General features: G+C 45.8%; 1 protein-coding gene across 1 annotated transcript in view; it reads left to right on the top strand.

The window, feature by feature from the left end:
- cpne7 (copine VII) overlaps positions 1 to 17,346 on the top strand; it is a 172,050-nt gene that overhangs the window by 129,084 nt on the left and 25,620 nt on the right. The window contains exon 14 of the mRNA XM_055649026.1: positions 7,984 to 8,038. Coding sequence (XP_055505001.1) covers positions 7,984 to 8,038 — 55 coding nt within the window. The remainder of the gene's footprint in view (positions 1 to 7,983; positions 8,039 to 17,346) is intronic.

A 17,346-nucleotide genomic window follows, 5' to 3' on the forward strand; every position in this document is an offset into this window, starting at 1 on the left:
GGCGACGTTTCGGGCCAAAACCCTTCTTCAGACTGATGGGGGGTGGGGGGCAGAAGAAAGGAAAAAGGGAGGAGGAGGAGCCGGAGGGCGGGGGGATGGGAGGAGACAGCTCGAGGGTTAAGGAAGGGGAGGAGACAGCAAAGGCTAGCAAAATTGGGAGAAGTCAATGTTCATGCCAACCGGACGCAAGAAACCCAGGCGGAATATGAGGTGCTGTTCCTCCAATTTCCGGTGTTGCTCACTCTGGCAATGGAGGACCCAGGACAGAGAGGTCGGACTGGGAATGGGAGGGGGAGTTGGAGTGCTGAGCCACCGGGAGTTCAGGTAGGTTATTGCGGACTGAGTGGAGGTGTTCGGCGAAACGATCGCCCAACCTCCGCTTAGTCTCCCCGATGTAAATCAGCTGACATCTAGAGCAGCGGATGCAGTAGATGAGGTTGGAGGAGATACAGGTGAACCTTTGTCGCACCTGGAACGATTGCTTGGGTCCTTGAATGGAGTCGAGGGGGGGAGGTGAAGGGACAGGTGTTGCATTTCTTGCGGTTGTAACGGAAAGTGCCCGGGGAGGGGGTGGTACGGGAGGGAAGGGAAGAATTGACAAGGGAGTTATGGAGGGAGCGGTCTTTGCGGAAGGCAGACATAGGGGGAGATGGGAAGATGTGGCGAGTGGTGGGGTCACGTTGGAGGTGGCGGAAATGGCGGAGGATTATTTGTTGTATTTGCCGGCTGGTGGGTGAAAGGTGAGGACTAGGGGGACTCTGCCCTTGTTGCGAGTGCGGGGATGGGGAGAGAGAGAGCAGTGTTGCGGGGTATGGATGAGACCCTGGTGCCAGCCTCATCTATGGTGGCGGAGGGGAAGAACGAGGACTTTTCCGATGCCCTGGTGTGCAACGTCTCATCCTGGGAGCAGATGCGGCGTAGGCGGAGGAATTGGGAGTTGGGGATGGAGTCTTTACAGGGGGCAGGGTGGGAAGACGTGTAGTCCAGATAGCCATGTGAGTCAGTTGGTTTATAGTGTATGTCGGTCAGAAGTCTCTCCCCTGCTATGGAGATGGTGAGGTCAAGGAATGGTAGGGAAGTGTCAGAAATGGTCCAGTTGTGTTGGAGTGCCGGATGGAAGTTTGTGGTGAAGTGGATGAAGTCAGTCAGTTGTGTGTGGGTGCAGGAGGTGGCCCCAAAGCAGTCGTCAATGTAACGGAGGTAGAGGTCGGGGATGGGGCCCTGGTACGTATTGAACAAGGATTGTTCAACGTACCCGACAAAGAGGCAGGCGTAGCTGGGGCCCATGCATGTGCCCATAGCTACACCTTGTGTTTGGAGGAAATGGGAGGAGTCAAACGTAAAGTTGTTGAGGGTGAGGACCAACTCCGCTAGGCGGAGGAAAGTGTCAGTGGCTGGGTATAGGTTGCTCCTCTGGTCGAGGAAGAACCGGAGGGCTTTGAGGCCATCCTGGTGGGGGATGGAGGTGTAGAGTGACTGGACATCCATGGTGAAGATGAGGGGGTGAGGGCCTAGAGAGTGGAATGTGCGGAGGCAGCGGAGAGTGTCTGAGGTGTCTAGAACATAGGTGGGAATGGATTTGACCAAGGGGGATAGTATGGAGTCAAGGTATGTGGAGATGAGTTCGGTGGGGCACGAACAGGCAGAGACAATGGTTCTGCCGGGAGAACCGGGTTTGTGGATTTTGGGGAGAAGGTAAAAACGGGCCGTGCGGGGCTGGGGAACGATGAGGTTGGAAGCTTGGTTGGGCAGGGCGTGGGAATTGATGAAGTCGGTGATGGTGCTAGATATGGTGGCCAGGTGCTCGTCAATTTCATAGCATTTCAAACAGAGTGCAGGGCACCAAATTCGATTTCATAGCATTTCAAGCAGAAGCAGGCCACCAAATACAATTTCATAGCATTTCAAGCAGAGTGCGGGCCACCAAATGCAATTTCAAGCAGAGTGCAGACCTCCAAATTCAATTTCATAGCATTTCAAGCAGAGTGCAGGCTACCAATACAATACAATACAATTTATTTGTTATCATTTGAACCTCTTGTGGAATTTGGTTTCTGAGGTCATACACACAAGAAAAAGAACCAAGACACAACACAATTTACACAAACATCCATCACAGTGAATCTCCTCCTCACTGTGATGGAAGGCAAAGTCTTATCTCTCCCCTACACTCCTCCCGATGTCAGAGTCAAAGTCAAATTCAATTTCATAGCATTTCAAGCAGAGTGCAGGGCACCAAACTCAATTCTCATTGCATTGTCATTAAAGGCTAACAAATAATTTATTGCAAGTACATTGCAGACTCACAGTTCAGTTGATTCACAGCTTAGAATCACAGCTGTGGGCTCTCCCTCGCGATCTTCCAGAGTGATTGACTCGTGTCCAGGCATCTGGGTTTTTATAGTTCTGCCCCCCCCAGAAGGGGCGTTACCTTCATTGTGGTGATTGACAGGTGAGAGGACCAATCAGCTGTTCTCAAGTTTTTTTTAAACACTTATAACTTTTTTATTTTTCATCGATTCAAAAAATCCTCAGGGCTACCTCAGCGGAGGAGGACTGAGTAAGATCGCCAAAAATTATAGCGATATGGTAGCGTTTTTTCTAAAATCAATATACAGCGCAGACAGGAAGTGGTCAAGATGAGACTTTAGTTATATAAACGAGGAACATAGATGGGATAGATAGTCACAGTATGTTTCCAACAGTAGGGGAGTCCAAAACTAGATGTATGTTTAAGGTGAGAAGGGAAATATTTAAAGGAGATCTGAGGGGCACATCTCTCGTACAGGGGATGGTGGATATATGGAATAATTTAATCACAGCATTTAAAAAGGATTTTTACAGATATACGAGCAGAAAAGAAACAGAAGGACATGGGCCAATTGCAGAAAAATAGGATTTGCTTAGATAATTGTCTTGGTCAATGTGGACAGATTGGGCTGAATGTCATGTTTCCATGCTGTATCACTCTATGACTCAGTCGTTCCGCAGTGTTGCTTTTTATTCACTGCCTCTTGGTATGTGGCTAGTGGTCACCTTTGGGACAGTGAATTTTCAATATATTCAAGTTTAAGCTTAGGCTTGGCGATTTGATAGACATCTGCAGGCACCACGCGCCTAAAAATCAATGTCCATGCATGTTTATTTTCAGCTGGAAGAAGACTATTCTTTCCCCCTCTCATTGAGATGCAGTACCACTGTTGGTGGAACCTAAATGGATGCAGATTCGGAGAGGAATCTGTTCCCTGCAGATAAACATCAATCATTGCTTCAATCTGCCAAGAAGCCAAGCAAGAAAATGAAGGGAAAAAAATCAAAGATTTCCATTATATATTGCCTTTTCACAACATCCCAAAGTGTGATCACCGTTGTCATCTGATAAACGACATCATAAATGTACAAAATGCAGTGATAATGATCTGTTATTTATTCAGTAATGTGGAGTGAGGGATAATAATGGCCTGAACACTGGGAGAACTGCCTTGATCAAGCTCTCCATTCGACAAGTGATGTTGAATCACTTGCATTCACCCAGCTCAGAAACTGGACAGGAAGGAACTGCAGATGCTGGTCTACACTCAATATAGTCACAAAATTCAGGAGTAACTCAGCGGGTCAGGCAGCATCCCCGGAGAGAAGGACATTTCGGGTCAGGTCACAACCCGAAACGTCACCCATTCCTTCTCTCCAGTGATGCTGACTGATCCACTGATTACTCCAGCATTTTATATCTATCTTCAGAAACTGGGCCCTGGTTTAATGTCTCAACCGAAGACACCACCTCCTTTTGTATAGCAGAAAAGGCTCAGACTAGATTTTTGTGCCTAAGTTTCCGAAGTTGGAATTGAATTGGAGAATATCATTAAAAACCAGAAATGTCAAATCCTCTCTTAGATAATATACTTTCTTTTTAAGATAATACTATTTCTATCCCGTTTTCATTTTGATATTATTTCTAACTAAATGATTCTAGATTTAGATTTTAATCATGTTAGCATTTGATTGCATTAAAAAATTAGAACCTGACCCAACTAAATGTATTACAGGATGTGGGTGTTTAGTTTAGTTTAGTTTAGTGGAAACAGGCCCTTCGGCCCACTGAGCCTATGCCGACCAGCGATCACCACACACTAACACTATCGTACACACACTAGGCACAATTGTACATTCATACCAAGATAATTAATGTACAAACCTGTACGTCTTTGGGGTGTGGGAGGAAACCGAAGATCTCTGAGAAAACCCACGAGGTCACGGGGAGAACGTACAGACAGCGCCCGTAATCAGGATCGAACTCTAGTCCCTGGCGCTGTAAGGCAGCAACTCTACCGCCGCACCACCATGCCACGGGGTGTTGCTGGCACGGACATTGATGAATAGCCGTCTCTTAATTGGCCTTATGCAACATGGTTTGTTAAACCATTGTAGAGGCACATAATGCCCCTGTCCCACTTAGGAAACCTGAACGGGAAAACTCTGGAGACTTTGCGCCCCACCCAAGGTTTCCGTGCGGTTCCCGGAGGTTGCAGGTGGTTGCTGGAGGTTGCAGGCAGTGGAAGCAGGTAGGGAGACTGACAAAAACCTCCGGGAACCGCACGGAAACCTTGGGTGGGGCGCAAAGTCTCCAGAGGTTTCTGTTCAGGTTTCCTAAGTGGGACAGGGGCATAAGTGTGGAGCAACATTACTGTGGGTCTGGAGCCACATAGAGGCACTCTGAGGATGGATGGTAAAGTTTGCAACAATTCATTGCTATTACAGATAGAATATTTTGATTCCAGATTTTTTACTGTTTGGTGATAGCAGCAAATGGCTCAATCTATCCATCAATCTTGCAAAAGATTGATCATAACGGGATTCCGGATTCATGTCTCTGCAGTATGATACCATGTGACAAAAAAAATATCTCCCTCATGTTAACATGAGTCTCCCTCATGTTAAATAATCACAGCAACCATAATTTCTTATTTGCTGGTAAATGCAGAGGTTTTATTGGGTTGGTGTTCCCATCTCATTGATGATTGGAGAGAATCTGCAGAATGGCAGAGCAATTCAGGGTCTTAAAACACACGCTGCACCCGCTGAGTTTCTCCAGCAATTTTGTGTACCTTCTTAAAACACATCGTTAGATTTATTCTGTTTCATCAGGAAACTCCTGGCACGAAATATTCATGGGTAATGAAAGTTACATTTAAAAGAAATATTTCCGCACTAGTATGTGAAATCGTGTTGCCAGTAAAGTTGTGTTCTGGAGGTGTGTAAGAAAGAACTGCAGATGCTGGTTTACACTGAAGACAGATGCAAAATTGCTGGAGTAACTCAGTGGGACAGGCAGCATCTCTGGAGAGAAGGATTGGGTGACAAGTCTGAAGAAGGGTCTCCACCCGAAAAGTCACTCATAGATTATCTGGTCTGAACACTGACCTTCCCTCTTTGAGATATGATTTTCACTGATGTGATGAGCAACTTCTGTTTTTGGACAGGACACTTCTAGACCCTTTTTCCACACTGGCTGGTGGATGCAAACGGTTGTAAAGATAGGGGTACATCCACAAAAATGATTGGTGAGGCAAGGTCAGATGGGTTTTCACATGTGTAGGAAGGAACTACAGATGCTGTTTTAAACTGAAGATAGATACAAAATGTTGGAGTAACTCAGCGGGACAAGCAACATCTCCAGAAACAAAGAATGGGTGATGTTTCGGGTTGAGACCCTGAAGAAGGTTCTTGACTAGAAACGTCACATTTCCTTCTATCCAGACCTGCTGAGTTACTCCAGCATTTTGTGGTTTTTCACATGTGTTGGGTTAGTTCCTGCTGCGGACTCAATTAGGCTGTTTAATTCTTCAGAGGTTGGCCAGCACAGTCAGTGGTGCTGCTACCAAACCACTCCTTGGTGTTGGAATTGAAGTCTTCTATCCAGAGTATGATCTGTGCATGTGCCACTCCCAATGTTTCTTCCAAGTGTTCATCAACATGGAGGAGAACTGAGGGAGCAAGATGGAAAGGCCACGCGGAGTTGGTATTGGAAGTAACGGCCGATTTCTTAAACTGGTGCACACCAGCTGACCTGTCAAGTGTGACTTTATTGCCTTCCCTCACAGTGGGAAACGTTGATTCTGCCGTGTGGGGATGTTCATGTTAAATTCTATCGTGTATTGTGTTCTTTTTATTCGTGTGGCTGTATGGTAATTCAAACCTCACTGTACCAATTGGTGCATATGACAATAAATGTAACTTGAACTTGAACTTGGTATATTTTTTAAATTCTCAGATGACAAGATTTCTCAGAAACTTGATTAACAGTAAATCAAGGTCTTAATTGCAGAAACTTGATTAACAATAAAACAAGGTCTTAATTTCAAAATGGAACTCAGAAAGACTTAATTAGGTGACAAACAGAATGAGATGATTATCCACAAGTCTATATTCATTAACAGTTGATCCAAATTTCTGTTACAAGGATGAGTGCACATATAATCAATGAAATTCCTGTTTGGCTTTGTCTGCTGTTTCCCGTCACCACATTGAATTGAAGTAACAACATGATATACAGTAGACAATTAAAAATAAAACATTATAATTTAAACATGTGAAGAATGAAATATAATACAGAGCAAAAGGAGGCTACAGACTTTTGGCTGTTGAGTAGAACAACTGCTCATGGTAAAAAAAAGCTGTTTTTATGTCTGGCTGTGGCGGCTTTGACAGTCCAGAGTCGCCTTCGAGAGCGAAGTGCTTCAAAGAGTTTGTGGCCAGGGTGAGAAGGGTCAGAGATGATCTTAGCATTAGCACAATCCACATCCCTATTTACTAATTATTAGCCCTCACTATTGTTGACCCTACAACAGAACTAATTTGTAGGAAAGAACTGCGGATGTTGGTTTGAATCAAAGGTGGTCACAAAATGCTGTAGGGGCAGGCAGCATCTCTGGAGAGAACTAATTCATCAGCTTCTGGAAACATGGGAGGTGATAATCAGGAGGTTTCCCGATGCCATGAGAATGAATGGGGTGTGGAGTCGATGCCGAGGGCTGTTCCTATCTGTACACCACTGTGCAGCTCCTCTGGTGGATCTAAAAGTGTAATGTTCCCTTGTGTTTGAGAAAGTTACAGCAGGGCTCTGAGTAAGGGCCTGTCCCACGAGCATGCGACTCCATGCGGCAAGTGCGATCTAAAGGGCCGGTCCCACCAGCAAGCGCCTGCATGCGGCAAGCACGAACTAACGTGGTCGCTTGAGCCGTACGGTCTCGTGGGGCCGGTCCCACTTCGATCGCCGGAGCCGTATGGAGTTGTGTGGAGCTGGTCCTGACATCGCGCGGGGCTCAGAAAAACTGACTGTGTTTAAAAATTCCACGCCTGCCGGCCCGCAGCCACCTCGACAGGCATACGCAGCGTCTCGACGCCGTGTCACTCACTCGACCTCCGCGCGGCTCCCGCTTCTGGTTTGGTCGCGCTTGCCGCATGCAGGCGCATGCTGGTGGGACCGGCATACAAGGACTGACTGGGGAAATAACATATTGTTACAGAGCAGATGGAAGGCATTGTCATTCCCTGTTTAGTTTCAGAGTTCAGCCATGTGCCATGTTGACATGTGGAGCCAAGGTTTAGTGCATCACAAGAAGGAAACTCCGCATTATGGCGATCTTCTTGCAGATGATCTGCAGAAGGGTCTCAACCCGGAACGTCACCTGTCCCTGTTTTCCAGAGATGCTGCCTGACCTGCTGAGTTACTCCAGCACTTTATTTCCTGATTGCAAAGACTTGCCCGTTCTATACATAGCTTTCCAAATCGACAAGAATGTAATGAGTTGGTTTAAGAAGGAACTGCAGATGCTGAAAAATCGAAGGTAGACAAAAGTGCTGGAGAAACTCAGCGGAAACTCACCCGCTGAGTTTGTCCAGCAAGAATGTAATGAGACTGTCTTTAAATTGCTAACCATATCACTGATTTTCCACTGAAGTGTGATTCATTTTAACTCCTAGTGATAAGAAGTTTTCCGCCTTGGGATTTGGAGCAAGAATTCCTCCGAATTATGTGGTGAGTAATTTCTGTTGAATGGTGCCATGTTGCTCAAACAGCTTTGGGTGTAAACAGTTTCCTTCCGTTAGCCCCACTTTGGTTTTCTGTGCAACAACTTCCTTTTACGGCCCTGCCTCGATCTGTCCAAGTTTTTATAAGCATCAGATGACTTCCTTCGCTCAGTGCTACTTCCCATTCATGAGCCTTCTGTCCTCTCCCAGCCTGGCTCTGGTGCAGATTTGCATGTTTTCTCAAGATTCGTCAGCCTTGCCCTGAGCTGCAAAACCATCTGCTCTGCCTGTCTCCGACTCTTTCTTCTATGTCCATATCTAACATTGGCAGTGATTCTGTCAAGATACTTGAAAAAGAAAAATTGGCACTCATTTGGCAATATTTTCCAATTAATATGGTTTGCTCATACATCTTGGCTGAAACACTCTCCCCATTGTAGCTAGAGGTAGTAGATAAATCCTTATGTTGCATATTCCAAATACTTTATTTACGTATAACTGTTTGTCCTACTTATTGCTACATATGCCGTTAAATTTCCATTTAATCTAGTATAGATTTAGTATATTTCACCACCAACTTTACCCTGTACATTTTCTCTTTTGATGTTTGCCTTGTTAGTTCAAAAACTTGGAATAAAATTGTCTTTAATTTTCCAAACAATTTATTTGTCAAAAAGGTAAATTGCTTATAATTTAAAGAAACCTTTAAATAATACTATGACGGCTTTAAACGTTCTTTAATATAATGAACATGTCCACATCTGCTTATGGAAAACTTGTCTTTAAGTTGAGATTTTCTTTCTGAGTATGCACTTACCAATCTTGGAATTTATTTTCCAATGTTTATCATTCAAAATGTAACTCTCTGAGTTTGAGTAGGCGAGGGTTGAATGTTTCTTTCTATGCGAGAACCTAGAACAAGAGCCCTTGTTTAAAAATAAAGAGATCCTTATTTAAGACAAATACAAGGGCCGCACGGTGGTGCAGCAGTAGAGTTGCTGCCTTACAGCGCCAGGGACCCGGGTTCGATCCGGACTATGAGTGCTGTCAGTACGGAGTTTGAATGTTCTCCCTGTGACCTGCATGGGTTTTTCTTCGGGATCTCCGGTTTCCTCCCACAATCCAAAGATGTTAAATTATCCCTAGTATGTACAACAGTGCTAACGTGTGGGGATCGCTGGTCGGCGCGGACTGGGTTTGCCGAAGTTTCCGCGCTGCTCTAAACTAAACAAGGTGATTTTATTTGTTTTCCCAGAAGATTATAAGTGTTTGAAGTCATAGCATGGAAACGGGTCATTTGGCACACCAAGTCTGCACACCTATCAAGCACCTACTTGCATGAATCTGCATTAATCGCTCTCTACTTTCATTACATTCCCATCAACTCGCTTCAGTTTCAGCCACTCATTAACAAAGCAGGCACAATTTATCATGGTCCATTAACCTACCAACCTGCAGGTCTTTGTAAAACAGGTCTTTTAGATAAGTGAGAAAACTGGTGCAGCCAAAGGAAATGCACACAGTCACAGGGAAAACCTCCACATTCTAAAACGGGCAGCACAGGAGGTCAGGAGTGAACTTGGATCACTGGAGTTTTGAATTGAATTGAATTGAATTGAATTGAATTTCCTTTATTGTCATTCAGACCTTACGGTCTGAACGAAATTTCATGCCTGCAGTCATACATACAATGATACAATAATGAACAACAATAAACACAAATTAACATCCACCACAGTGAGTCCTCCAAACACCTCCTCACTGTGGTGGAGGCAAAAAATCTTAGGGCTGCAGTCTCTTCCCTCTTCTCCCTCTGCGCTGAGGCAATTCCCCACCGGGCGATGGTATAAACAGTCCCGCAGCTCACCGAACCCCGCGAACGGGCCGGTTCAAACACTGCGGCCCGGGGTGGTCGAAGCCGCCGCACCTCCAGTCCAGCACACGCAGCCGCCGGCCCGCGGCTGAACCCAGGACTCTGGACACCGCCGCCAGAACGTCGCCCCAGCCACCGGAGCACCGTCCCAGCCCCCGGACCGGATCGCCCTCACGTGAGTACCGTTCTACCCTCAAGCTGGGCCACTCCGACGGGAGTGCCGTTCCTCCCTCGGGCTGGGCCACTCCAGCGGGAGTGCCGTTCCTCCCTCGGGCTGGGCCACTCCAGCGGGAGTGCCGTTCCACCCTCAGGCTGGGCCACTCCGACGGGAGTGCCGTTCCACCCTCGGGCTGGGCCACTCCGACGGGAGTGCCGTTCCTCCCTCGGGCTGGGCCACTCCGACGGGAGTGCCGTTCCTCCCTCGGGCTGGGCCACTCCAGCGGGAGTGCCGTTCCACCCTCAGGCTGGGCCACTCCAGCGGGAGTGCCGTTCCTCCCTCGGGCTGGGCCACTCCGACGGGAGTGCCGTTCCTCCCTCGGGCTGGGCCACTCCAGCGGGAGTGCCGTTCCACCCTCAGGCTGGGCCACTCCGACGGGAGTGCCGTTCCACCCTCAGGCTGGGCCACTCCGACGGGAGTGCCGTTCCTCCCTCGGGCTGGGCCACTCCGACGGGAGTGCCGTTCCTCCCTCGGGCTGGGCCACTCCGACGGGAGTGCCGTTCCTCCCTCGGGCTGGGCCACTCCGACGGGAGTGCCGTTCCTCCTTCGGGCTGGGCCACTCCGACGGGAGTGCCGTTGGGCTGGGCCATTCCAGCCCCTCACCATGCCGCTCTCACGGGAGCACCGTTCCATCCCGGGCTGGGCCGGGAGCGAGCCCAGGACGAGTCCTGTCAGCTGCCTCCAGAGTCCCGAGGTCGCCGGCTCCGCTAGGCCTCAGCGTAGACGGAGGCAAAGAAGGGGGATACGACAAAAAGGTCGTATTCCCCCGAAGGGAGTGACAGCAGCCCCCGTTTCACCCCCCACCCCCCTCCCCACATAAACACAGCCTAAAAACCAAAAACATAACTAGACAAAAACGAAAAAAAAACAATACAAAAAAGTAAAAACCAACGGACTGCAGGCGAGCCGCTGCTGCCAGGGCAGCGCCGCCACTTCCGGAGCATTCCGGAGTTTTGAAGCATTACCTCGAGTAGCTCCACCACTGTGCTGCTCACAAAGGGTGGTAGAAGGGAAGACGTTGAATATTTTTAGGGCAGAGATAGTCACGAACAAGGAGAGGAAAGGTGGGAATGCAAAACTAATGTTGCAATCAGGTCAGCCATAATCCTTATTGCAGAACACGTTTAATTGATGTGGCTCACTTCATTCAAATGCTTCAGTAATGATATTTTATATAATGTCGACCAGCCATGTGGAGGAAATCGAAAATATTACGGTTACCAACTGTTTAAAGTTGAATCATTACTAAATGAATGACTATGTATTTCTCAGAATCACCATGAATCAGTCCATTTGATACCCAATCATGCATTTAATGTTCTGTGTCTTTTCTTTAATATATGCTCATTAGGGAATAAATGAGACTTGTTAATTTATGACATTACTGTGTTCAGTGAAAGAGGTACGCAAGTTTCCTCTTGTACGAGCTGGCTCAGATTGCATTATCAACTCTTGTATAAGTCTATTTTTTAAGTCTCCATATCTTTTGCATAAATGTTGTTTCAGTCACAAGATAGGAATGAAATTGACATTGATTGAGCCATGATGGTACAATTGCTTGAAAGCGTGCACCACCACACTCGAGAACAGTTCCTCCCCCTCTGTTTTCAGGTTTCTAAACAATCCTTCCAATAGACAATGGACAATAGGTACAGGAGTAGGCCATTCGGCCCTTCGAGCCAGCACCGCCATTCAATGTGATCATGGCTAATCATCCCCAATCAGTACCCCGTTCCTGCCTTCTCCCCATATACCCTGACTCTGCTATCTTTAATAGCCCTATCCAGCTCTCTCTTGAAAGCATCCAGAGAACCTGCCTCCTCCGCCCTCTGAGGCAGGGAATTCCACACACTCACAACTCTCAGTGAGTAAAAGTGTTTCCTCGTCTCCGTTCTAAATGGCTTACACCTTATTCTTAAACTGTGGCCCTTGGTTCGGGACTCCCCCAACATCGGGAACATGTTTCCTGCCTTCAGCCTGTCCAAACCCTTAACAATCTTATATGTTTCAATAAGATCCCCTCTCACCCTTCTAAACTCCAGAGTGTACAAGCCCAGCTACTTCATTCTCTCAGCATAAGACAGTCCCGCCATGCCGGTAATTAACCTTGAGCTAGGGTACTGTCCGATTCACTTCCATCCCTTCGTGGCACATTTAACCTCGTCTATGGAACCGATGCGCTACAATGCTGAGAACCATATTTTGTTCTCTGTATCTTCCCCTTTGCTCTCTGTATCTTCCCCTTTGCTCTATCTATTATACTCGAGTTTGACTTGATTGTATTTATGTCCAGTATATCTACCCTGTTTGGATGGAATACAAAACAAAGCTTTTCACTGTACCTCAGTACAAGCGGCATAATAAACGGAATATGTATTTAATCAGGATAATTTTCTCAGTTCAATTGAAGCAACTCTGCTATCTATGCATGAATATGGAAATGTTGTGCACACTGCAACAGCAGAAGGGAGCCAACGTTTTTTTTACTACTTGCACCATTCCCAGACATAAATAAAAATGTACAAAATAGAAACAGCAGTTCATGTAGCCATTCAAAGCTTTCTCATAAGCAATCATGATCAACCTACACTTCGCTTTCCTGCTTCATTCCCATTTCTTGACTGAACATAAAAGTCAGTAGGTCGTTTGGCCCTCTTGCCTGCTCCACCATTCAATAAGATCATATACTTTACTTCAAAGTCACCTTCCAGCATTATCCCCATATCCGTTAGCTCCTTTAATATCTAAAAACCTGTTTTAAGCCTCCATGTTCCTCGAGGATAATGAATTAAAAAAAATTCACATTGTCATTGGTGGAAAAATGTATTCTCTTCGATGTACTGATGGAAGACCCCTAGTTTGAGACTGAATTCTGGTTCCCAGCTAGGGAACCACCAACTCCACATATGTTCAAGTTCAAGTTCAAGTGAGTTTATTGTCATGTGTCCCTGTATAGGACAATGAAATTCTTGCTTTGCTTAAGCACACAGAAAATAGTAGGCATTTACTACAAAACAGATAAATGTGTCCATATACCATGATATAAATATATACACACATGAATAAATAAACTGATAAAGTGCAAATAGCAGAAAGTGGTTATTAATAATCAGAGTTTTGTCCGAGCCTGGTTTAATAGCCTGATGGCTGTGGGGAAGTAGCTATTCCTGAACCTGGTTGTTGCAGTCTTCAAGCTCCTGTACCTTCTACCTGAAGGTAGCAGGGAGATGAGTGTGTGGCCAGGATGGTTAGGTCTTTGATGATACTGCCAGCCTTTTTGAGGCAGCGACTGCGATAAATCCCCTCGATGGAAGGAAGGTCAGAGCCGATGATGGACTGGGCAGTGTTTACTACTTTTTGTAGTCTTTTCCTCTCCAGGGCGCTCAAATTGCCGAACCAAGCCACGATGCAACCGGTCAGCATGCTCTCAACTGTGCACCCGTAGAAGTTAGAGAGAGTCTTCCTTGACAAACCGACTCTCCGTAATCTTCTCAGGAAGTAGAGGTGCTGATGAGCTTTTTTTGATAATTGCGTTAGTGTTCTCGGACCAGGAAAGATCTTCAGAGATGTGCACGCCCAGGAATTTGAAGTTCTTGACCCTTTCAACCATCGACCCGTTGATATAAATGGGGCTGTGGGTCCCCCTCCTACTCCTTCCAAAGTCCACAATCAGTTCCTTGGTTTTGCTGGTGTTGAGGGCCAGGTTATTGCGCTGGCACCGCATATGGACAGTTGCAATCGTCGATCTCTCTTCTGTACTCTGACTCATCCCCATCAGTGATACGTCCCACAACAGTGGTGTCGTCAGCGAACTTGATGATGGAGTTCGCACTGTGGTTGGCTACGCAGTCATGGGTATAGAGCGAGTACAGCAGAGGCAAAGCCCAGTTGTAGGTTGGAACGCCAGCTCAAAGAGTATCTTCAAACATCTGGGACTCCACTTTGTTACTGCCACACATTTTATACAAGCACGTGTACCAAGATACCGTGAAAAATATCCAAGGAAATCATACCAACCATGAGTACATCAACGTACTGCAAAAGAGACATAGAACAGAGCTCTGACTATGTGTAGGTAGGAACTGCAGATGCCGGTTTACACCAAAGATAGACACAAAATGCTGGAGTAACTCAGTGGGATAGACAGCATCTCTGGAGGGAATGAATGGGTGACGTTTCAGGTTTGAAGAAAGGTCTCGACACGAAACGTCACCCATTCCTTCTCTCCAGAGATGCTGCCTGGCTCATGTAGAGCTCAGAAAATAGTGATTTTGGTGAATGTGGGATTAGTGATCATAATACCACAAGAAAATTTGAAATTCGGACTGCAAATTATTTTTGGATCTTTATTTTGAGCCTAAAATCATTTGTATTCATTGGGTTTACATCGACCAAAATCCCCAAACTGTACCTGGCAGATTATTCTATCCTTTGATCACCTCTTGTGTAAAAAAGTATTTCCTGAAATCGGTCCTAAACTTATCTGTTAACAAATTGAATTTGACTCCTGTATGTTTACTTCAAATGGAATGGAAAATTATGAAATATAATCTCCAAGGCGCCAGTACATAAAATCAAGTAAAAATGTAATATTGAACCTATTTAGTCATCTTAATACATGGGCTTATGCCTTTTTATACGAAACAGCATGGAATTGTGTAGAAAATCATCCTCTCCAACTAACCGTGTGTCTTGCACTAGGAGATTACAAACTTAATTGTGGAATTATAAAGTTTGAGTAGAGTAAGCAATATCTTAAATGTGAAGTGGCACCTTAAATTAGCAAAATAAATAGATTGGAAATCCAGTTCTTTCAGCACTCTCCATCAACAAGTATGGAAAAGGGCTGTATAAAATAAATAAATAAAGTCATACTTACACAAAATCATTCATTGAATGTTGAAAAGCTCTTTGAGAATTTACCCCTGCCGAGGCCTACTCGCCTCTCAAGCCTGGCATTGGGCCCTGTTGTTTAGCTTCAGGTGTTTTCGAACTTGGAATGAAGATGTTCAACTAAGCCACAACTCCTAGACGATCCACACATGACAATATCACTGTAGTATTGGTGTAAGAAGGAACAGCAGATGCTGGTTTACACTGAAGATGGACACAAAATGCTGGAGTAACTCAGTGGGTCAGGCAGCACCTCTGGGGAAAAAAAAGAGTAGGAGACGTTTCGAGTCTAGACCCTTCAGCTTCCTACTGTAGTATCGGTCCTGTACTGTAGTATTGGCTCTGAATATTTTTTAAATACTTGGCATTAATTAGTAGATTGATATACTGATATCAGAGCATAATACAAGAAATACTAATGCAATACAGCTCCCGTGTGCAACTGAGACTCTCTGAACAGGAGCAATTAGATCAATTTTTTGCATTTCAATATATTATTCTGAAACAAACTGTCAGAAATTTGAAAAATGCTCATTTATTCGGTACATATTTTAAAAATAGTAAAATGAAACTGTGTAAAAGCGTAACAGCTTGCGTTTAATTTTCAAGTTCACAAGTCATAGAAGTAGAATTAGGGCATTTGGCCCATCAAGTCCACTCCACCATTCAATCATAGTTGATCTCTGCCTCCTAATCCCATTTTCCTGCCGTTTCCCCATAACCCTTGACACCCATTCTGATCAGGAATTTATCTATCTCTGCCTTAAAAATATCTACTGACTTGGCCTCCACAGCCCTCTATGGCAAAGAGTTCAACAGATTAACTACCCTCTGACTAAAGAAGTTCCTCCTCACCTCCTTTCTAAATGAGCACCCTTTAGCTCTGAAGCTATGATCTCTGGTCCTAGACTCTCCCTCCAGTGGAAACATTATTTCCACATCCACTTTATCCAAGCCTTTCATCTATGGAGAGAAGAAATAGGCGACGTTTCGGGTTGAGACCCTTCTTCAGACTGATATCGGAGGGGGTCGGGAAGAAGAAAGGAAGAGGCTGAGACAGTAGGCTTGTGGGAGAGCTGGGAAGGGGAGGGGAAGGAGGGAGAAAGCAAGGACTATCTGAAATTAGGGAAGTCAATGTTCATACTGCTGGGGTGTAAACTACCCAAGCAAAATATGAGGTGCTGCTCCTCCAATTTGCGCTGGGCCTCACTCTGGCAATGGAGGAGGACCAGGACAGAAAGGTCGGATACGGAATGGGAGGGGGAGTTGAAGTGCTGAGCCACCGGGAGATCAGGTTGGTTATTGCAAACCGAGCAGAGGTGTTGGGTGAAGAATAGGAAGATCAATATCTGTTTTGATCTTTCTATTCTTTCTCACTTTGTACAATTACATTCAGCGACAAGGAATAGGTGACATTTCGGGTGGAGACCCTACTTCAGTCTGAAGAAGGGTCTCGACGTATTCCTTTTCTCCAGAGATGCCGTCTGACCCACTGAGTTACTCCAGCTTTTTGTGTCTATCTTCGGTTTAAACCAGCATCTGCAGTTCCTTCCTACATATTCAGTGGTCTTCATGAGGTTGCACCTGGACTGGATATCAGAGCTGATTTCCCAGCAGAGGAGCAAGAAAATTGCTGCACAGGCTAACCTGCAAATGTGCAACCTCTGCATTCATGCAGGAGTCCTGCACGTCGCAGGCATTTAACATGGGCATAAGCCTGCGTAGTCTGAGACTACATAATTCCATGGTTGACCAGGGTTCTGGAATGTTCTGGAGCTGATGTTTCAGCAGTCACTACTCATCTTTTAACGTTGGTTCTGAAGGTGGATAAGATCATGAGAGGCATTGATTGGGTAGATGCACAGAGTCTCTTGCCCAGACTAGGTGAATTGAGGACCAGAGGACATAGGTTTAAGGTTTAATAGGAATCTGAGAGATAACTTTTTCACACGAATGGTGGTGGGTGTATGGAACAAGCAGCCAGAAACATAGAAATTAAGTGCAGGAGTAGGCCATTCGGCCCTTCGAGCCTGCACCGCCATTCAATATGATCATGGCTGATCATCCAACTCAGTATTCCGTACCTGCCTTCTCTCCATACCCTCTGATCCCCTTAGCCACAAGGGCCACATCTAACTCCCTCTTAAATATAGCCAATGAACTGGCCTCGACTACCCTCTGTGGCAGAGAGTTCCAGAGATTCACCACTCTCTGTGTGAAAAAAGTTCTTCTTCTCATCTCGGTTTTAAAGGATTTCCCTCTTATCCTTAAGTTGTGACCCCTTGTCCTGGACTTCCCCAACATCGGGAACAATCTTCCTGCATCTAGCCTG

Source organism: Leucoraja erinacea, chromosome 17 (assembly GCF_028641065.1).
Source record: "Leucoraja erinacea ecotype New England chromosome 17, Leri_hhj_1, whole genome shotgun sequence".
NCBI classification, from domain to species: domain Eukaryota; kingdom Metazoa; phylum Chordata; class Chondrichthyes; order Rajiformes; family Rajidae; genus Leucoraja; species Leucoraja erinaceus.